This window comes from Cyanistes caeruleus, chromosome 3, assembly GCF_971803275.1.
Source record: "Cyanistes caeruleus chromosome 3, bCyaCae1.hap1.1, whole genome shotgun sequence".
NCBI classification, from domain to species: Eukaryota; Metazoa; Chordata; class Aves; order Passeriformes; family Paridae; genus Cyanistes; species Cyanistes caeruleus.
In genome coordinates this window covers 98,738,942-98,761,944 of record NC_141703.1, presented here as the reverse complement: position 1 = coordinate 98,761,944, position 23,003 = coordinate 98,738,942, and the positions used below count along the sequence as shown (strand labels likewise).

The window sequence follows — 23,003 nt, the reverse complement described above, 5'->3', positions numbered from 1 at the left end:
TTTGGTGGTTAAAACAGTCCCAATTCTTGCTATAGTCCTTTCATCAGTCTTTGTAGAGAAAAAGAAGTCTTCTTCTGCTAATCTATGGAGTTTTTCACAAGAAAACTATTTTCTTCATAGCTTTCTATTTCTCTGATGCCAGCTGCCTGGAAACTCTGCCATCAGTTCTCTCCTCCCATTTCACATCACTCTGAGGTGTGTTATGGGCTATGAGTCTAGGGACGTCATTTTTAAGGATGAGGTATTCAAAGGCAAAAGTTCTCTTCATCTGTTTTTGTGTACATCTCTGGAAACAGAAGTTTTCTCTTTGCCTCTTAAAGGCCACAAATCTTCAACTTTTACTTCTCCCCCCCTGTTCCAGCATCTCACAGGATCACAATTACTCTACCTTTTGCTCAAAATCTACACTTTGAAACACTCCATTCCTCCCAATATACTGTCATGAATTAATAAGAGTTTTTTTCAGAACACTACTGCCCATCTCCATAGCTTTAACAGAAAAATATTTCAGCTTATTAAAGCATCTCCTTATTCCTCTTCCCCCTCTGAAACTTAATTCCTTTCTTCACTGTCTTAGATAGTTTATAGTGTCTCCTTACATGTTACTCACTCCCTCTCTCTCTCTTCCCCTCTCTCTGGGAAAAAAGGATTAATGTGCAAGTCTCATCCAGGTAGTAAAACAGTTAAAGTCTTAGAAAAGCTGCAGATGTTGATGGTGTCAGGTTTCAGTTCAGCAGCAGAAACTGCAAACCAAGTCAGGCCGGCCGGCTCCGCTTTTCTCCCCACCCCACCCTCCGCGGCCTTGTCCGGCCTGGTGTGGGGGGAGGAGGCTGAACCGGAGCCCTGTTACCTCTTCAGAAACCAAAGAGAGCCAGAAATTCCAAGGCTTACATCTTAAGGTGGTGTTGACAAGTTTATCTCTCTTTTCAATGGTCAAAACCACTGTCAGTTCTCAGAAATGGTTAGTTATTGGCCAGGAGAAAAAACTCCCATCCGCCTCCAGCAGTTTCAGCTTCCCCAGCTCTCAGAGCTAATCTTAAAGGTACAGAACTTAATATATAACAAAAACTGGGTGTCTGGGGATACTCGTATCATAAAGTCACCCCAGGACACAATTTCCACATCTGATCTTTCTCAATGGCTCTGTCTTCCCTGTTCTTAGCATGACAATTTTCCAGGGTGCCCAGACAGTGTTCTAGGGTTAATTTTACTCCTAGGTTCTTTCTATTGGCTAGATTAACATGGAAAGGAAGATGTCAGAAGGGAGAGGGAAAATATCTGGGTTGCCAGCAGAGACACAGTTCCTACTGGAAATGAGATTATTCCCATAGATGGAAGTGCTACTTACGTAACAAAAAAATAAAGGCATAATAAGCTCTTTATATGGACTGTTAGGCACAACTCCACACACAGTGGAGTTTGATCTTTTCCAAATTTAATATCAGATTAATATTTCTCAGAGAAATTTGGTCTGCACAGCACAAAGAGAAATGTGTCTGGGGACACAGAGTCCAGATTTCCCATGACCCTGAACAGTCCCAAAAAGCACTTAATAGGAAATCCAGCTGGGAAACTGCGGCAAAAACCTCAGCCTTGATAGTTAGACAAGGCCATGCTGAGTAACCTCTATAACCTGATGCTGTATGTCCATCACAGGGCTTCATGCTAGCTCTGCTCCCTTACTGATTTGTAGGGGACAGGACCACACTGGAGGGATTCCCCCTCAATGCTTCTCATTCTTGGTAGACCACCATTTAAATAACTCCTATGTAAACCTCATTAATTTGTGTCTTTATTCCTCCTTGGCACTGGGATTTCTGCTCTTCCAGGGAACACTCAGCTTTCGTCTAGGAAGCAGCCAACCTACTTAAGGAACGAAGTTTCTCCAATTTCAGTTTTCCAGTTGCTCATGTAGCCAGTCTGCCACTGTACAAACACTGCAGTTCTGACAGGCAGCCAGATGTCTGGGAAGTGCAGGCAGAGTAACAAATCCTCTTTCCAGTGAAGCAAACGGGAAAAGGATCTCAGCTCATGATTACTGCTGCATGCTGCAATAAGATTTAGCTTCTCTGGTACCCAAATCAGTTTAGAAGCTAGGACTCTCAGCTGCAAATTAGGAAGAGATGGGAGTATTGTGGGCAGTGAGAGAGGGGAACTGTTCACTACAGAACAACCCTGGCCAACAGGACTCTTATCCTATTGACAATAACATTGTGTCAAACTCCCTGAAAATTGTAAAATTAAAATATCAATCCCAGGAAGCACTATGTACCTAAGTGCAAAAACATTGCCGAATAATTAATTCATCTGAGATCTTACCATCAATTCAGGTCAAACAGAACACATTTACCTTGGTTTGACTCAACTCCAATCCTGTTCTTCCATGAAGACAACAGCACAAGTAGCTACTTGACGCCAGGCACATCATTTGGAGGCAGAGCAGGACACACAGCTCTCTCTCATCTCATCAGTGCAACCACTCTATGCTGGGATACTGAGTGCTGTCAGGGAAACAAGCCAGCTTTCTCTCATCCCAAGTTTTCTAACCTCATTCCTGGCATTATGCCTTCCATGCTGTCCAAGAAAGTATTCTCTTGTGCTTCCATCAAAGCCTAATAAGGTTTCCTAGTGCTGCTCTCATCATCACAGAGTTCTCACTCCCTGGTTAATTAGTCCAGAAAAGAAACAAGACTTACGGAGTGAATTTCAAAATTATCACATAATCACACAATATTCTGAGTTGTGGAAAGGCACCCCACAAGGGTCATCAAATCCAACTCTCAAATGAACTGCCCATATGGGTATCGAGCCCTTAACCTTGGTTTTATTAGCACCATGCTCTGACCAACTGAGCTGTCTTATCCCAGGCTGTGAAATGATAAAGGATGCCAGAGAATGCCAAAAATTATCATCCCTACATAGGGTCTGTTAGCTGAAATAAGCACTGCTTAATAGGAATCAAACTTAAAGCATATAACAGTGATGAGAGTACACTTTCCTTTTCCTCCACGTTGAGGCATTGACCATGTTACTCAGGCCCCCAGCTGCACGTTTTATTTTTCTGTACATTTTGACAGGACAATCATGCAGCCCAGCAAGGGAGGTGAACACGTCAGTGGGCTCCACATGAGCTCCAGGCAGTGTGTGGCCAGGATCTGGGCTCTGTGTAGCTCCTGCAGACAGACAGGAGCAGGGACATTTTCCCTAGGTCTGTCTACTGGTGTCCATGTTGTCGTTCCTTGAGGGGCTGCCTCGTGGTTTGGAAGCAAGGACAAACTTTCACAGGAGCTGCCGCGGCGGTGTCGATGACAGGGGTGCCACAACTACCCTGAAGAAGCTGTCCTGAAAAGGACTGCCCAGGGGCACAGGCACGTCCCTTGCCCGGCGAGTGATCTCAGCTCAGCGGCAGCGTGCAGGCAACGCCGAGAGACTAGAGAGCTGTATGGCATTCCACTGAGAAATAGCCTTTATTGTAGCAGGGCCCTCAGTGAAGGGAGCCACTAACAGCAGCTCCTCAAACAGGGGAGAAACCGGGGTATTTCTAGAGAAGGAGAGGGGCGGGGGAAACTTGGATACATGTATGGGGTGGATTGAAAGGGAGGGAAACCAATGGGGTGTAACAAATTAACATGTTCAACTCTAGGGCCTCTGGGAGTGACACTTTTTCTCTGCATGACATGAAAGTGTCTCACCTAGGGAGAAGCTCTCCAGGGGAGAGCCAAGATTTCTGAACTGGCCAGTTCCCTGGCCTCCTCAAGGAGCTTTTTTCCCTTTGTGGTTACTGTGACTCAGGAAGATGGAAACACCTTTCACTGATGGAGTGGCTGTTGTGAACACTTGAGTACCAGAGAGGGAAAGAGGGAAATCAGATGGAAAGTGTGTCCACATAAGCAAAAAAATAGCTTCAGGTCAAGTCCTTTGCAAAGAACGAAGGTGATCAGGAAGGAACATGTCCAGGACCAAGTGGAACAATACATCAGGGAAGCCTGAACAGTGAAGGGCAAAATAAGGAGGAAAGAAGTTGAAATCAGGACCACTTTAGGAATGGATAAAGTAAAATATAAATCATTCTCTCACTGTGTGTTTCTTTATCAAATTGCATTAACAAACTCTTGCCAGAACAGACAATCTGGCTTATACATACTTTATCAGCAGGAACCAGCCTGCTTAACCTCTGTTTCAAGTGAGAAGTAGGAAACTTTCTTTTGTCAGCAACTACACTCAGCTACATTGTTTTCCAAAAATAATTTATTAGACTGAAATTAGCAATTACTAATACTAATCCTTTGTCTCCTCCTTTTCCTCTAGGAAACCCCGATTAGTAAGGCTGGAGCTACAGTCCTATTCTTTATTTCCCAGTTTTGCCTGTCCAGGTGGCCACACTTCCTTCTTGCAGGCAGAGTGACTCAAAGCACCAAATTCACTTTATTACCATCTCCCAGGATGCTCACTAAATATGGTCTTAAAAAAACAATTTAATTACTTTCAACTTGAAACTGAAAGACTTTTAAGCCTTTCTGGATGAATAAATACTGGTCATCAACATGCAAGTTCTTGTTATGTGCTGATTCTGCCCCTAACTTCAATACATTTTAAAGAAAAAAAGTCCAGGCAAACCCCCACCACACATCCTCTTAGCTTCTAGCTTAACTTCCTTCCCTGACATCTTGTTGTGCAGCAGCCTTTGAGAGCAGCTGCCACTATGATTTCAAAGCAAACAGCATTTTAGTTATCAGAGCAGCACCTGGGAGACACAGAAGTGAAGCAGGCAGGCACATGGGAATGATATGATTTGTAAAAGTCACGCAGAAGCATCCCAAGCCTACTTCTCAGACTTGGAAACTGGAAACAATGTGCAGAGGCAAAATTAATGGGTTGGTGAAGAGTGAAAAAAGGATAAAGGAAAAAACACAAGCATGCATTCATTGCTTCAGAGCAGCTGGAGCAGCTGTCTGGCCTTGGGCTGGGTGGTAGGTGAGGGAAGGCAAAAAAGGATAATTCACAGTGTGATCAGAAGTGATCATTTTGTTTATTTATTTTTTCAAATTCCATCTTTCACCGGAACCCTGTATTCCTCTGAAATAGGCCCTGCGTATTGGTGGTTTGAAAACCCTCTGTGCATCCCACTGATGCATGTGTAGAAGTTGTTATCTCTCACAGACACTTTACCTTCCTGTCCCTTATGTCAGCACAATTCAAGACAATTCAGAGAAATGACATCCTTGAGCACGTCTGGGATAAAAGCACACAAAGACAGGAGACAGCTGTAGCAATTAAACAATGCACTGTGACTTGAAAACTAAAGCAAACATTTTGACAGGTTCCTATGATGAGGCTGACAGACAAAAAATCAACCTTTTATGGATTTTGCAGCAGCCTTGTGGTTTCCCTGAGGAAACATGCTGTTCTGCAAATGTTTTGTGAAGAATGATGTGAACATTTTGTGAAGTTAAGGGTGGCCAATCTACTCTTTCTAAGGCCACTTAACACTGCCACCATACCTCAGCCCCAGCCTGAACCACCTCAGCCTGCACTGTTTGGTTCTTGCCCTGCTCTGTCAGCACAACCCACCTTGCAACTTGTCCTGGGGTGACTTTATGATACTGGTATCCCCAATCCCCTTGTTTATGTTACATATTAAGTTCTGCACCTTTAAGGCTGGCTCTGAGAGCAAAGCGGGAAAGGAAAAGCGCATTGTTCGTGTTGAGAAAGAGCCCTCACTGCCCCACATCCTGTTCCTGGACTGTGTTGTCTGCAGCACGGACAGACAGCGGGACAGAGCTCTCCTTTGCTGTTAGTTTTTAGCTTGCTGAGGCAGACAAATTCCCTGGACTGTTTTTTTTCCTTTTTTCTTGTATCTCTTTTCTTGGCCTAATCTCAGACACAGAGGAAGCTCCCAGCAGCTCCTCCCAGAAAAACTCCCAATTCTTTCCTTAAATGCCAAACCACCCCACAACTGGTGGCTTAAGCCGCACTTGAGCCAGCTGTACCAGGAGCTCCTAGGCCAAGCAAGCAGCCCTTCTGCTCTTGTGCATGGCAAACGTTGCTTTTTCTCCAGGGAAAACCAGAGTTTGTTCTGTGCTCAGGGCAGCAGCATTTCTGGCTCACTGCTTTCCCTGATCTAAGAGTGTTGGGTTTCAAGCAAGACAAGCACCCTGATCAACTCCAGCACAGGCGGCTATCCTCAGCTGCTCGGACCACATCTCACAGCATCAGTGTGATGGATGGCAAATATGGCGATTTATTGCAGAGGAATTTAGCATTTTATAGCCTGGGGTCACTGTGTTACTCCCACCTGCTTACATCACACTTAGGTGCTATTGGCTAATTGCTATCCTAACAGAGAGGGGGGTTTGCTAACTTTCTGTTACATCCCGAAATCTTCAGATCGCAAGCCCTTAAACTACAACATAAGAGTGTCAGATTCTTAGAATCGTAGAAGAGTTTGGATTGGAAGGGAGCTCAGAAGGCCATCTAGTTCAATCCCCCTGCAATGAGCAGGGGCATCTTGTGCTAGACCAGGTTGCTCAGACCCCATCCAGCCTGACCTTGGAAGTTTCCAGGGATGGGGCATTCACCATCTCTTGGCAGCCTGCTCCCGTGTTTTACCACTCTCATTGTAAAATACTTCTTCCTTATACATAATCTAAATTGACCCTCTCTGAGTTTAAAGCTGTTATTCCTTGTTCTGTAGCAACAAATTCCCAGGAGAAGAAACTAGAATCTCCCATCCCTCAGGGTGAGTGAGGCATTGCAGCAATAAAGACTTTCACTTTTGGCCAGCATCCAGGAGAAAGCATCACCAGCAACCATTTGTATCCTTGAGAAAATAAAAAGTTTATGTTGCAATCTCTGGAAAACCTCTGGAAATCACTATTGTATTTCACCAACAAATATAGCTCAGACAAGCAATAAACTGTTGCCTTTCATATCTAGGACACAATCCCATGACACTTGGCTCCTCAAGGGATACAGTAGCACTGACACGTCCTTTTAATTATATTCAAGTTTCTCATTATCACATCTTTTAAGAAGAAAAGTGCAAGTTGATGTCATGAGAAACAAAAATTATTGTGGTTTCACAATTAAACTCAAAAGGCCGCATGTATTAAAGAGTACACTGGGTCACTACTGCTTTTCCCCAAAGGAATTATTCATACACTTAGAGCGCATGTGTAATACTTCTCTCATTGATTTATAAAAGCTCACATGCACTGTGCTACAAATGAAAAAAATCATGTGGCCTTATGTTCAAATTTGCTTTATTTGGTTTCTTTTCATCCAGGAAATACAGAAAACAAGACAGACAATCAGTATTGTAAAATTACTTATTGTAAAATTACATGCTCTATCAGTAGAGCATGTAATTTTAGATAAAAAATAATTAAGCAACAAGCATGACACAGACAATAATAGCAAAAATACAGAATGCACTGTTTTGATTGACTGAAGTTATTTTCAAATCTGAACTCAACTGCACCTGCTCTGGTCAAAAATATTTCTGTAAATTTATCTCAAAAGTTTTGCTCAAAACCTTATTTTAAAAGGAAAAAATACCCCAAAACACCTTAAAAGCCCCATGAACTCCCATTTTCTGTTCAGAAAGGAAGTGAAGTATAAATCAAAACTATTAAAAAGCCAAAATTGCAGTGACACATTTCTGGTATCTTAAACAAGTAGGGGGAAAAGAAAAAAAAACAAAAAACAAACCAGTTGGTGTTTTGGTTGAAACAGATTCAGTTGTTTTTGTAATTAGAAAAAGTGAAATGTAGAATTAAATAATTCTAAATTAAATAATATTGTACGTTCAAAAGCAGAGCAAACAGCCCTGCTCACATCCTCAACAACACAAGCAGACAGACACATGAAGCTTTTTTACCAGGCTCTGGAGAGGCCACTGCTTGAGAACCAGCAAAATACTTGAACTCTGAACACTGTCCTAAATTTTACATCTCTGTTGTTGATTTTTCAGCTTGACAGTTTGTACTCTTAATAAACATATGACATAAAAGGCACAATCCAAAATGCTACACACTCTGGTAAGATGGACTGTTTCAGATGCACAAACAAATGCTCATCAAAGCCAAAAGAAAAGAGCATACTGTTAGTGATCCTGATACAACGACAAACATCCAGACAGAAGGGAGACTGAGAGACAGCCTGAACAGCATTCTTCAGCTGAACAAAAATTCACCAGAGGACTGCCAGCAGTCCTCCCATCTGTCTATCGTGTCAGTAAAATGTGCCACTAGGAAGGAACACCCAGAGGTAGGCTTGCTTTTAGCAGTCTTTGCCCTGTGGGGCAGGCGCAGAGCCCTGCGGAGGTGCTCAGAGGCTGTCATGGTTTAACCCCAGCCAGCAACTAATAACCACACAGTGCCCAGGATGGAAGGGAGGAGTTGGAAAGGTAGCCTCATTCTAACATGTATCAAGATAATAACTCTGTCCTAACTAAAACAAGCACAGAAGCAGAGGGCACCTGGGGCCTTCAGCCCCTGACAAAGAAGAGGAGCTGCAGGGCAATGCCCAGGAGTGCATGGTCCTCCTGAGCACCCTGCTGCTGCCCAGCAAGAGGGGGCCAAGCACCTGGAACTTTAAGCCTGGAAATGGCCGGATCAGCAGGCTTGGGCTGGCAGTGATGAGCAACTTGGGATGTCAGGAGAGGAACTCCAATCCAGCCTGGGACAGGAGTAGAATTAGGTCCAACTCCTAAGAATAGTGCAATAGTGTCTTTATCTGCTACCAAAGGCATGACAAGTCAGTAAGCTCAGCCTCTGTAAGCCTGCCAGCTGATACCACTGCAGCCACAGTAGGGACACAGGACAGCGAGCTCAGCATGTGACATCCCACCCAATGCGCTCCAGCCATGGAATAATGACTTTTGGCCAGCTAAGCCATTTATCTGTGTTTAAAAAAACACAGTAAAAATGGATGAAGACAGGGAAGACTATTCTAAACAGTGCATAAGGTGAGCACAAAAACTATTGATGAAATTCATTCTTTTTGGCAGCTCAGCAAGGAATAGGATAGGGTATTAACAGAAAGATGGAGAAGACAATGCTTTCCACCACTGGCCTTTGTTACCATCTCCTCCTCATTTAAATATTTAACCCCACCACACACATCCCTAAAAACCACAGATAACACAGAAGAAAGCACTCTGGGATTAGGAAAAAATCAAGTAAAGTAAATTACTTATATATTATACAAATTACTTACAATTCTTCTTTCCAAACTGTGGCTGCTACTGCCTTTATTCAGTCATCTGTTGGAGACCTATTGCTCTTCCCCAATAATTTTGACAAATCTGGTGTAGTTTGAGTCCTGTGATTTTGAGTCCAGCAGGTCTTTCCAGACAGAAAAAGGAGTTGGAACAGCTGGATAAGAGAAGGAAAATCAGATGACAGGAAGAGGGTGGTGAACTCTGAGTTGCTGCAAGTGAAATTGCAGACAGGTGTTGGCAAAAATTAAATCCCTCTCTAATTCAAGAGAGCAAGAGAAATTAAGCACTGGAAGAGAATCCTGCAGAGCTTCTATCCATGGACATTTTCAAAACTCAGCTGGAAGAAGACAGACACATTTTTCCCAGCAGCAGTAGCAGGAGTGGCATGGGCACAGAAGGTTTTGCTTGACAAAAATCTCCTTCTCTGTGGAGCAGCAGACCATGTGGTCCAGTCCTACATTTTAAGATTAAGGACCTAGACCAGATAACAAACATTGTGTTAGTTGTTTCAGTGATCAACTCAGCTTCCAGATAGGGCAGTGTACATGATGTCTTCTCTTTTTGCTGCTTCTTTCCAGTGAGTCAAGTCACTATGTGTAATGCTGACTTCAGGCTGCTGACTTCTAATGAGCTGTTAGATGGACAGAAATCCTCAAGGATCCTAGAAAACACAAAAACAGCCCCAGGAAAGGATGAGCTGTGGCCCTTGTGTTTCTGTCTCAGGCTTTGCTTAGCAGTGTAGCTGCTGCTGGACAGGAGGAAGTGAAATGCACAGTGGGGAAACTGGGGAGCAACAGTGACAAGCCCACCCTGTGGTGAACAATTTACCTGCTCTTTTAATTCTGGAAATCACACACTGAGGAATTCAGAATATGACATAAAGAATATACAAAGCTCTGAAAGGATTTTTAAACTGAAAAGTAAACCAACTTTCTTCACTGGTAATAACACACCAATAATTAATTAATACACATATACTGCATATATAAGTAATTTGATATTTCATAATGTCTTTAATTTGTTTGAGATTCAGCTTACAACACTACCTTTACATGGCTTTGAAGACAATAATAAAATATATGGCATCTTTACTTTTCATGTAGAGGAATATGAAAGAGGTTCCTTATCTAATAACCTTGCATTCTGACAAAGTATTTTGTAATTATGAATATAAATAATTCTTAGCAAGGAAGTGAATGAGGAATTGAAACAGTGAGGAAACTGTTCACATATTACAGGAATGCTATTTGTTCTCCCTTTCAGCTGCCAGACATTTTATTTTCTGGTTATATATAAAGCCCCATTGTTGGAATGAAAAGGAAAAGGAAGGACCAGAAAATTACTTCATGATGAAATATGAGCACAAATATGATGCACAGGACAGAAATTTTACTAGTTACATATACTGAAAGCCTTCCTGTTGGCAAAGAAAGGGCTTTGTGCTTTAGTAGCATAGACTTCAATGCCTTCCCTTTAGATGTGCAGGACAAACTCCAAGATGTTTCCTATAGCACTACCTTCATCCTGTCAGTAGCAAACCAGGATTTATTTCATCCTTCCAGGCAAAAACCCCAGCCATGTCCTAGGAGACCAAGAATCACCCATATGACATATGTGACCTTCAACTTCCCTCCTCTTCCACTCCCTTTTCCTGGTGGTACTAAATGGAAAACAATATAAGAAACATGTTTTTTCTAGCAAAACATATCAGGAAAAACAAACAAAACACCAGCTGTCCCTATTTTTCACAATGAAAACAGGTAGCACTTAAGCGTGGAAAGCTTGCAAAGTGTGCCCATCCTCCCTCTATTTATGACAGAGAGCAGAAGGTACTGCCAGGCACATTTCAGTGAGCAGATAATTAGGTGGAATTACTAGGGAACAGGAGCTGTCTGCAAACAGTGTGATTAAACCCAGAAAACATCTTCACTTGAGTTGTAAAACATTTATATCTGAAGGAAACCTGATGGGCAGCCTGACAGCAGAATTACCCCTTCACTGACATTTTCGTCATGAGGTTGTTGTTTGTTTTTTTAATTCTGCCCCTCAGTACCTCTGTTTAGATCTGTTTCTATATACTTCTTTTTACATTGTGACATTTTTAGGTTTTGGGATTTTTGTTTGGTTAGTTGGCTTGGGTTTGGGGTTTTTTTTTGGTTTAGTATTAAGAAGGGTAAAGGAAAGAGGCTGTTGAATATTCACGGCATATTTTTTTGCTATTTTGCAGGAATTCAAAATAGGAGCAATATAATCTCCTACTCCCATTAAAGCCACACTTGAGAGGAAAGCAAGACTACTCTAAAATGAGCCTTGCCAGCTGGGACATGACTGCCAGAAACCCATTTGTCTCTGTAAGCAGAGGAAGTGTGTTATATCCATCTGCCTCAAAAAAGAGGTTATGTCCCAAGTTTATAATCCGAAAGTCTGGTATTTAGTGGTCTTCTCTGCAAATATTATTGTGAAAATTCTCCTAAAACCAGGCTGCTACTGTATTTTTCTCAACTACTGAGTCTGTTGCTACTAAGAAAACCAGATGTCAAAGCAAATCCAAGTCATAAGACAAAATAAGAATTGTTGTAATTTTTAAGCTAGAGCTTAGAAACAGAGCCTTTCCCCAGACTGAATATAAACAGAGAGTACTGCTCTAATGGCTCTTCCAGAATGACTATCTTTACTACAAACAAAGCAATGAAAAGTGTAACCAAGTACTTGTTCTTGTAAAGATTCCCAAAACCTGGAATTCCTGCATAGTACTTATTTCCCAGCCTTACAGGACATATTTGGCCACCAAAATTTGGGTTTCTCATACCCACATACTATAGCTGATCAGCCAAGCTGCTATTTTACACTTACCAGACCCGATTCTTGCTATTTGTAGCAACTATCAAATTCAAAACGTAACAATCAGGGAATCTTAAACTCCTATTCAGGGTATTAAGTGATCTCCAGCTTGTGTCACAGAGGTATTTTGAACCTATTTTGGAGTACTTGTGTAACATATTGAGCACACTGAGGTTCAGCATTTCTCTGGAATACAGATAACTGGTTGTGTTGAGAAAAACAGAATTGTAGAAAGAGTGAGGTTGGAAAAGACATCTAAGATCATCAAGTCCAACCTTTGACTGAACTCCACCTTGACAGGTAAACCATAGCACTAAGAGGCAAAGTCAATGCTGCTTGCATGTGAGTTCTATAATATCTCCACTTGAAGGAGAACCCAAATGTTTGATTTCCAAACAGGAAAAACACATTGCTGTGCTGGTGCTTTCTGCAGAATGGAATTTTTGGTCTGGCCTAGTTTTTTCTTCTGTGACTCTTCAAGTTTTCTTCTTCCAGGTTAACCTATTCTATTCAGCTTTCTTATCTATTCAATATAATATCTACTTAATTACAAGCCCCATTTTTTCCGTCTCGTTATAGTATTTTTAAACACAAACATACTATTTGAATATTTCTGAAGATTTGCATATGGCAAAACCCGCATAAGCTACCCAAGAGAGATCAACATGCCAGTTCTTAAAAACAAAGGAACAATTCTGTCCTTTATATGCCTTTGTGAAGGAGTCCTTCCTCACAGGTTACCACAAGCCCCCAGAAGAAACGTACGCGTGGAATTTTATCCCCCTGCAGACTGATACATCCTGAGAATTAACTATGAAGCTTTTTAATTGGCCAGGCTGAAATATGAGTATCCTGCAAGCCATGAAATAAGCAGGTGATGCTATGGAAAGCATTCAAGTGAGGACACATAAATGGCAGGTAAGTCACAGGAATTTATCCAGGCTAATAGTCTTTATTTGGCTTCTACCCAGGCACTTGGCTTCTTACCTGGACTGCTTTAATTCAGTGTACTCTACAGTTAAGCTCTATTAGCTGAGTACAGAATGAAAGGATTTAACTTTTTATCAGATGAGCAGTACCAAGAAGCTTCAGGCATGGGAGAATTTATGCCTGGTGATTCTTTACAGCCTGCTCATTGCATTTACATTGAGGGATAGGCACAGCTGGGGTTGCCTCCCTACTTGGTAGAGGATGAGACGTGAGTTTTCCACAGTTTGTGCATCAGCACTTGCCCCAAATGCTGCTCAGTTTGATTCCAAACAAGTCACTTACCCATAAATGCTGTGAAGACACTTCACCTGGAATATTTTCAGGGAGAACCAAAATGTATGTATGCTCTGCAACTGGTATACAAGGCAAAAATGCCTGAAGGCTGGGCCATCAACTTTCAGCCCCAGATACCTGATTCCCAAGTATCTACCATAAAAAAGAAGGGAACAACAAAAATAAAAGTGTCACCCTGAGAATTAAACCTTCTGATCTTGTTTTCATAGTTTCTAGCCACTTTCCCAGGAAAGTAACTATAAACATAGATGTTTATACATTCCATTAAAGACTTGACTTTTGATGGACATTTCTCATGACCAGTGTGGTTGAGAAGGTGGTAACTTAATTATCCAGTCCCTGGTCATTGTTGAGAATCTATAAATACTGGAACCATGGAATAAATTGCTCTCTTTTTCCTATCACACATTGAGCTGTGGCTGTGTGAATCATTTCATGTCCAACAGTGACAGAAAAGCAAAGCAAAACCAAAGTATACTCTTAGAAGCAAAAACACTCTGAAGAAATTTTGTCAGAGAAGGCTTCCCAGCCACCCAGATGAAAAACTACTGTTTCACTCTAAAAACTGAGCATTTGACAAGCCTGGAAAGGCTGTGCTTGTTATCCAGTGCAGAGTGAAAAGAAGTAGTAAAGCCCCAGACAGATCCTGATATTCTCTAGGCAGTGCTTTTAGCTCTCTATTGTGCTGTTACAATAGCACGTCCAAAAGTCTGTGGGTAGGCACTGCTCCTCATTCCACCCAGTCTGAGGACAAGTGAGGATAAACCAGAAAAGGGCTCTCTGCAAGATATTACTGCCTTTTGGGTGAACCAGCTATGACCAATGCTTTAGACAGTATATTTTACATATTTTACAGATGATCAAGGAAAAAACAAGTCACCACATAACCACACTAGGATCCAAAGCTAAGAAGTTTAGGGGATTTCCTCATCATAGAACTTGTGGAATGATAACATACTGTAAATATAGTGTTAAAAATTATTGTAGCTCCACAGATATTCTTAGTATTCTATGGATGTCCAGGAAAGTGACACATACATGGAACCATATACAAGATGAACTGTAAGAACCCTTATCCACCAGCAGAAAAGAGCATCCTGGGATGAAAAAATAAATTAAAAAAAAAATCAGACAGTGACCGGGTGATCAAACTGCACTACCACTGAAGTTTTAGAGCAAATCTTTAATTATGACTCCAGGGAAACAGATGTAAATTTGGAAGACAGACATACTTCCCTAAGATGGTCACTGTAGGAAGGAATATGATCAGCTGGTCAAAATTACTCTGGCTAAAGTAATGCTGCCTTTATTCAAAACCAATCCAGGTCAGTGCATTACATTTTTGAAACTGAAGACCAAAGAGCAGCTGGAAAAAATACAGACTGTGGCTGATAAAAACTAGACTACATTAACAAAAAACCCTTAATGCCTTACAGCCTTGCTGCAGAAGTCACATCCTTGCATCAGAGTTAATCAAGACCCATGAAAAATAGGAAGGAACACAAACAATGGGTGTCATTCAAATCCTGCTTTTCTTGATAAACTTTGGTTCAACAAACACCCACTACCACACTGCTCATCTGATTTACACCCCCTGCCCCACTGAGCAGGGATTTACGTTAAGTCTTGACCTGGTGACATGTTGGCATAAATGTGGGGCCAGGAATCTTGACGTCTTCCCAGGCAGCAGGACAAGAGACCCCACTTCTCTTGGAGACACAGAGGGACTTCAAGCTTTGAGCCTTTAGCTAAGGAAAAAGAGCCCCAGTGCTTTCAGTTGAAACTAATGCTTTTCTGTGTCTTGCACTTTCCTTAAAAGGCAGGAACTGAAATCTGTTCAGTTTCCCAAATAACATGTAGGCTCTGTTGCTGTGCGTCACAGCGGTGTCTCCGCAGAAGAAAATCATGTCTCACATGACCCATGTCGTGGCACAAGGATACAGAAAAAGCCTGGGGGGTTCCAAGCCCAATTCCTAGCCTGTGGTGTAGGGTGTAAGAAACCTGCTGTCGCTGCCTGCTGGGGATGGCCCTGTTACAAACTATCGCTGAACCCACAAAAGGGCATTGTCCAAGGAACCGCTCATATCCAAGGCCAGAATCACGCTAGGACACGTAAATATCCTCTGCCTGCTCTAAACATGAACAACCTGGTCTTGTCAAGCAGTGTCTCACTAAGTGACACTGGTCCAGCTTTGGGCCCCAGTGCAGACACAGCATCCCAGCGTGGTTCTCATCTGCCATGCAATGAAAGGCCTTCAAAACACTGCAAGGCAGCACCTGTGCTCTTTGTCACTCTCTTTTCCTGGTCAGTCTCAGATCTGCTCTAGGGGGTGATCCCAAAGCTCTATCAGATCACCTCCACCTCAAGGCCTCTCCTTCAAGGTAATGCTTAGTACAAGCTCTTTTGTGTTTGGAATGGTTGTTGTAGAGTAAACATACAGCTTTCATGAGCATTTCATCTTTTTCTTCTGATGCTTTAAAAGGCATTATTTAAGAACAGACTCCTTGCATTTTAACTTCCAGGTTGTTCTGAAAATTATCTTCTGAATTGTTTATAGGATTAATGGAAGTCTCACATACATTTTACAATTAAGATATTGTTTGTGGGGTGTAAGGACTGTTCGCTTCTGTTTCTTCCCAGTGAAGACTTTTGTGTCTCTGGCAGTAGCAGATTCATTAGGTCAAACCCTCTTCATAGTCGATGCTGTAGATCTAAGTTCACAATAGACAGGTATAATACTCCTTGAAATGTTTCTTTAGTTTGTATTGCATTATTGCCCTGAAGCAGGTATCAAAATAGCCAGGTGAATATGTGCTGGTGTTTCTAAATATATTAGTGGAATTTAAAGCCAGTCATGGAGTTTGGATTTAGTTAAACAACAGTGAAACTGCCAATGACCATCAAATTTCTGTGATTTCTGAAGCTTATGGTGTCCCCCCTGTCCTGTCCCATGCTGCAACCCACCCCCCCTGGTCTTTTTCTGTTCATTATTAATACTAATTAAGACCAGATCATTTACTTGATCCATGACCAGGTTATTACACAGAGACATTACACTAATGCAACTTCTCCTTAATTCATCATTAGGAAGCACACTCATGTGCCAAATTTGAGCACACTTTTTCATCATATTACCCAGTTTGGCTTAAAAAATACAAAAATAGTGCTGTGACCAGTGGAGAAATGCTTCCCCTGAGGGGACATTGCTGTGCATGAGTGGGTTTCTCTCCAATGTTTACTTCATCTGACAAAAATTAACTGAGCATGCTACACTTTGTGGGCTTCCAAGAAGATGTGAAAGATAAATGAATTACCTCAGCTGAGACTGCTACTTCAAAGCAAACCAAGAGCAGCATGTTCTGCTCTGCTTGGATTCTTCCCTCACAGTTTTCAGCCTTGGATTGTCCCTTGGCAGAGGGGAAAACAGCTCTTAAACTTAAACGCAACTGAGGCAACCTCCAAAAACCATAAACATATTACTATTATTATTTAATATTATTAAGTTGTCTAATATGACGTTCTTATACCCCTAGTGTTATCCTAACAAAGTCTCATTCTTCTTTCAGATGATCAGACCTTCTTATGGGCTCTAGGAAAACCACGTTTCCACTCATTGGTGACTCACCACTTCAACTCCTCCTGCACAGTATCTTCCTCCAGAACAGTGTAATCAGAACCAAAACTGTGATGACTACTAGAAGCACCGCAATAATCACCAGCCAAAGCAATGATGATCCCTTTTCTGTGAAAACAAAACAATAAAACACCCATAGCAAATTAATCTAGCTTATTGAGAAAAGAAGCAAAATGAGCCAAGAGGATGTCTGATTAATGAGAGTGGTTCCTCTGATATGGCTAAAGGTATTGCTAAGATAAGTGAAAGCAGCAATTGCTCAAAAGAGAGAATAAACCTGTATATCTTCAAAAATAAACTGCTTGGCCACATGTGAAAATGTGAAGACAAGATGTGTTCATGGCAAAGAACACTGCCATTCCCATAGCTGATAGAGTGGTTGGCATATGTACACAAGCAGAACTTCACACAAGTCTTAACACTTTCAGAACAGTTTTTTTGTTTGCTTGGAATTTTATTATTTTTACTTTTAAACACTTACCACTGGTGAAAAGGCAACATTAAGAAAAGAAGACAGGCTATGTTTTGCTGCCTACAAATAGCTCTACCCAACAGCGGAATATAAATGTTCCTCCCTGGTTAGACATTAGCCACTTCATTTGACTGCTATCAATCAAAATGTTATACAAAGGCTCATTTCACTGACATTAGCTGGAAAACTGAATGACTTGAAATCTATTTGACTCAAGCTAAAACTGCTATGTCTTTTAATAAAGACACATTGAACTAGTTATTTGAACTTCATGTCCTCTAAAATATAAGACTGTCAAAACAACAAGTTGTTAGCTGATTTTTTATCCACTTAGCAAGAAATAACAACAGTCTTAGTTTTCTGCTTTCTGAGATATACATTTTGTTTTTAAATGTGTGAAACAAATATTTGAGACAGGACAAAAAAAGTAATATGCTTTTTCAGAATTGTAATTGAGAATGAAGAACTTAATTGCTTTTGGATGTTCAGAGAGCAGATATTAAAAATCAGATACTGCTCTTTACTACTATTCCAATAACAATCACTTCTTGAGCATGTAATTTCAGAATTAACCCACAGCTACAAGCTGCTTTTTCTGTCTTGCTAATTTACAAGTGGTCTTCAATTTAAGGCTCTGGATACAGAGCCATGTGAAGTTTAAATTGCCCAAGTCAGTGTTCCTGCATGAACTAAGAATGGTAGTTCAGCTTTTAATGTTTCTGTTCCTCATCTGCAGAAACAGCGTGAAAATCTTATAAGCAGAACAGAATGTTGGAAGAAGAAATAAATTGACACTACAAGACACTGATAAGTTACAGTAATGTATCTAAAATTTCTGTATAAATCAAATGTTCGAATCTTCAACTGACCCTGAAAGTACTATTCCTCTGTGACCATTAGTGCAGTGGACATGTGCCTTAGCAAAAAAGTCAGAGAAACTAAATCATAATATACTGGTTAAATAAAACAAAACATAGAATAAGTTGAACTGAAACATCTGATTCAGATACTGTTTGTTTTGAATTTCAAAATTTCTGAGTTCATGAAGCAACCCATAGAGTTTCTACTCATAGATATCAGATGACATATCTATATTTATTTTTAGGCTGTTAGGAGTAATTAGGAAGGTCTACATGGGAACCTTAGTTCAACTTACTGCAAAATGCACGGTGCCTCTAAACCCCATATCTCTCTAGGTGATTAGTCTGCCTTTTTTCCTCTCTTGGATATGACTCCAATATATTATTTATTACCTGAAAGAAAACAATGAACGCAAGCAGGATTTCCTGACATACGCATTTCTCATTCCCTCCCCTTCCCAGAAGGTTCCTATCCAAATATGCTACTGCACAACATGGAGGCCAAGAGAATGCTAACAAATTGCTTGTACTGCTCACCTACCTTCCCCTATTTTCACAGGCAATTCAAATGTTTCTTCTGTGTTGTTTACTCTGCAGGTCAAATCCTGTGCCTTGATGCTCTGAATGTTGTAGATTTCCAGTTTACTCGTGATGGACACAATCCCATTTTTGTGCTTGACTATCTTCTGTGTAGGAGTAGAATTGAACAGGTTGTTCCAGGTGACTGTGGGCTCTGGGAAGCCATCAGCATTGCAGATGGCTATCAAATGACCTTCAGAAATGTTGTGATGGACTGATGCATTAAGACCTTCAAACACACAGATGAGAAAAGTGATCACCACAGTGAGCACCTGGTCATAAGCAGTAGAAGCACTCTAACCATTATGAATCAGAGCAAAGCTTACTCAATTCACACTGAGCCCAATGGCAAGGAATGCAAGAAGAGTTCCACAGGTCAGGTGCCCTCCATGCCTCAATGCCCACATACTGAAGTTATATACCCCAAAGATTTCACTCAATCTGAAATCCAAGCATGGATTATTTTAAAATAATCTGTTAAGTAAAATAATTTCTTGGTCCTATCTGCTAATTCCCTATCAATGGTAGGGTTTGGCAGAGCAGCTCACAGCACTGCCAAATGCTTGCACCAAAAGGAAACTGCAATGGGCCGTGCTGGTTTGCCCAAGCTCCAGCTGATCAATGACTTAAAAATATTCCACTCCTTGATTTTCAGCTGCTGCTTCAAGGAGTAACAAATAAAAGTCAAAACAACCACAATAGGCTTGACCCCTAGACCCCCAGAGTTTTGCTCACAGCAGTAGTGCTCTGTTTCTACATCATGTTCCACCAAGGGGTGCCACTATCACTGCAGTTCTTGAATCAGCTCAAGGAAATACTGTGGGTGAGGAAACACCTCTTATTTCACTAGAGACATATCCCTGCAGAGAACCTCACCAAAAACAGTCAGGCAGGTGGTTGCTGAGAAGGGGCCCAAAGGGAAAGCATTGAAGACACACTTGTAACATCCCGAATCATCCATTCTAGTGACCCAAAAAGTTATGCTTGTCTTGTTGAGTTCCAAACTTGTGAAATTCATTCTGTCTTCATAGGGCTTGTGAATCTTCAATCCGTTACTTGTACTGTATGTAGCTATATTGTCATGCGTGTTGTCACGGAAATCTTCTGAGTCCTTTTGCCATGTCACTTGCAGAACATCCATGGGTTTTGTCAGGGCACAGCTCAGAGTCGCACTGTCGCCCATCCTCACTTTTGTGTGTTCCTGTAGGAGCACTGCAATGACAGTAAACAGTTAATGAGATGGGCAAACATCACACATATTCAGAAGCCTAATGTTGATTCTAAGGCCTGGATTACCCACAGACACAACTCCTTCAGTTACATACTGTTCTCTGGCTTTTCCCTACTAAAAAGTCCATCTCCAGCATACTTCTAGAAATGAATGAAGTTAAGTTGATTTACATTGGCTGAGGCTGTAGCTTTCTTCTAAACTTCTTAAAAGACAAAAAGACTTACCTATTTCTGTAGTCATATCATATATACAAATTATATAATTCAGTTAATTAGTATATTAAGTTTTACTAAATCAGCTTATGACTTCCGAGTCTCAGCAAATACTCAATTTTTGTTTCCTTAGAGCTAGAGGAAGATTGAATGCGTAAGAGAAGGACACACCAAGCCATTATCAGAGAAGTAAACAGCAAAATGCCTTTAAAAGGCTTCCTGAACTGTAGTTTCAGAGTCAAACAGCACCAGCTATCTGTATTTCACCTATTGAAAGAGAATTTTGTCTCTTACTCTGTTGAAGCCTCACAAAGCTGAAACCAGTTTCCCAAACTATTTCAACCAGATTGCAGGAAATTCAACTTACCATTTGCTTTTCCAAGCCCAGAATATGTCAAACACAAAACCAGAACTTGTAAAGTCATTTTGGAAGAGAAAACCTGCTTCACCTAAAGAAAAACAAGGAGACATGATAGATCATCTTGTGGTGATATTGTACATTCAGGGTGCAAAAATTACCTGTAGATTTCTCATGTGAAAAAGAATGTAGTTCTGTGGTCACGCAGCAAGACTTGACAAGTCTTATTGCCCTGTTTCCTACAACTGAATTGTACACCTGCCTGGAACTGAAGTTGGTGTTATATTCAAGTGGAAACATTATTTTGCCAAAAATACCTCTGTAACACACTGAACCCACTGCTGAGTTTGTTTGCCAAACAAACAAATGCCTGCAAAACTAGCTGAAGCATCTGGGGACCATCTTTTGTCAAGAATGGAAGCAAAGCCCAACCTTTTAAAGATTTGATAACATGCAAAAACTAAAAGAGACAATCAACTGAAAAGCATTATACAGGTTAAAAAAGGAGGGCTGTTAAATAAATAAATAAATAAGAGGAAGAAAAAAATATTTAAAAACAAATTGCCAGCAAACTTGCATACATGCTGCATACACCCACAGCCAGTAGCCTGTCTTTAAATTTTAAACACCCTGTGCTGAAACAACTCCTGATACAACTCTGCAGTTACCAAGAACAAACAGAGACCAAGTTGTTATGAGTAGAATCAGGAAACAAGAACCCATCAGCAACAAGCCCAGCTGAAAAAAGTTTATGTAGTCAGGAGCATGGCTATAAGAAATTCAGATAAATATTTCTAGAAGCACGCAGAAATCAAGGGCCAGCATAGCAAACAAACTGTCGAGTCCCAGAATTGTTTATAAAGTAGTGGACGATGTACCACGCCAGCAGGCAAGCAGAGTTTTCAATAACAATTCTTTGCTTCACTGCTTTAGTACCCTTTAAAGCCCCTGATACCCCACTACACACACCCGGGGTAGCTACAAGAATTCACACAATGAAAAACAAAGCTATACCGTGTAGCTATAACACAGTAGCTGTACGGGCACAGAAAGAAAGAAGTCCCTTTAAGTCACAACCCCAAACACGGGTGCTGCAGCGGGTGGGGAAACAAAACCCAAAACAAACAGAAGAGGAAGGAAAAAAACAAAATAAAAGGAAAAAAGAAAAGTCGCTAAAGACTGGGGCAAATAAAGCTCAAATCCTTTATTGGATTGTCCCTCCCTAGACAAACCGCTCCCCCGCCAATTTTATGAGAATCTTCTTTAATTTCAAAGATACTCTCACCCTCCTGGAGTCACTCAGGGTTCCGAAGGCAGCTGCCGACCGAGCCCGGCACCCGGAGGACGCTCCCGCCCGGGAAAGACGGGAGGGGCAGCGGGCGGCGGCTCCAGCTCTCGTCCCCGGCGGGTCCCGCTCCGGGCAGCGCTGTCAGGCACCCACGGGCAGCCCCGAAACCCTCCTCACACCTGGGAATGTGTCCGGGGAAGGCGGTGAGAGGGATGGCTGCTCATGGCCAAGGACACGGAAGCGGGGAGAGAGGTTCTCACGCCCGCGTTACGGTCCGTGTCCCACAGGGGAAGCTGGGGGGTGCCAGCGAGTGCTTTACACACCCAGTGTTAACCTTTTCCTCAAGAGTATTCATAACAGCCCAGTAATAAATTATTTTGGGCTCTCTTATATAACTGGGATAGGTCCTTTGTTTCACTGCTACCTTTCTGTTGGGTGGGGAGGAGAAGGGGCAGTAGGAGTGAAACAAAAAGATGTTTTTCAATCTCAAAAAAAATCCATTTTTCTGTTTTTCAATTAGGGTCTTCACTGATAAGACTACAGCAGGGAAAACTTATTAGACCTTGTTGCAGGCTTGGCAGAAACAACCCATTTCCCAGTCTGATTAATTAGAAACAGCATTCTTAATGATCAATACAGGACATTCGGTGCCTGCTCTTTCTTCAGATGCTTTCATTCACATGCACCTGTTCATACACTGTTCATACCAGCTGCAATATTTATCTTGCCAGGCTCTAGAAGATCTCCTGTTTTAAGCCATGAACACTTTGTGTTCTCAAACACCCAATAAGTAGTAGCAGTCAGGTTTCCCCCAACTAATAGGGAGAATTCTATAGGTGAGAAGGAACAAAAGGAAGGACACCTAACCCCCAACATTATCCACCTCAAATTCTTTCCCGTACCATGTTACATCAAATTTTAAACCTCTGTTATAAATACATATTGTGATATTGGCTTTTTGCAAATATTAAGATGAATGTTATATGTATAATATTAGAATAGCTTTTCCTATGTCTTTTT

At 41.4% G+C, this 23,003-nt stretch overlaps 1 protein-coding gene across 14 annotated transcripts in view; it reads right to left on the bottom strand.

Annotated features, from left to right (window-relative positions):
* LOC111943427 (OX-2 membrane glycoprotein-like) overlaps positions 1-22,376 on the bottom strand; it is a 44,102-nt gene extending 21,726 nt beyond the window's left edge. For 5 of the 14 annotated variants that reach the window (XR_015285124.1, XR_015285122.1, XR_015285126.1 and 2 more), the window contains exons 1-6: positions 21,981-22,346; positions 20,705-20,786; positions 19,771-20,106; positions 18,857-19,123; positions 16,975-17,091; positions 9,220-9,884 (exon numbers count right to left, since the gene is read on the bottom strand). Coding sequence is in view for 3 of the 14 variants with exons in the window: in XM_086883341.1 (XP_086739467.1) it covers positions 16,979-17,091; positions 18,857-19,123; positions 19,771-20,106; positions 20,705-20,762 (774 nt within the window). In the remaining 11 variants the exon portion in view is untranslated. Of the gene's footprint in view, positions 1-7,245; positions 9,885-13,336; positions 13,481-14,511; positions 16,757-16,974; positions 17,092-18,611; positions 19,124-19,770; positions 20,107-20,704; positions 20,787-21,709 lie in introns of those variants that run through there. The other 9 variants (XR_015285127.1, XR_015285130.1, XR_015285121.1 and 6 more) reach the window with 9 other exon arrangements.
* Between the last annotated feature and the right edge of the window lie 627 nt (positions 22,377-23,003).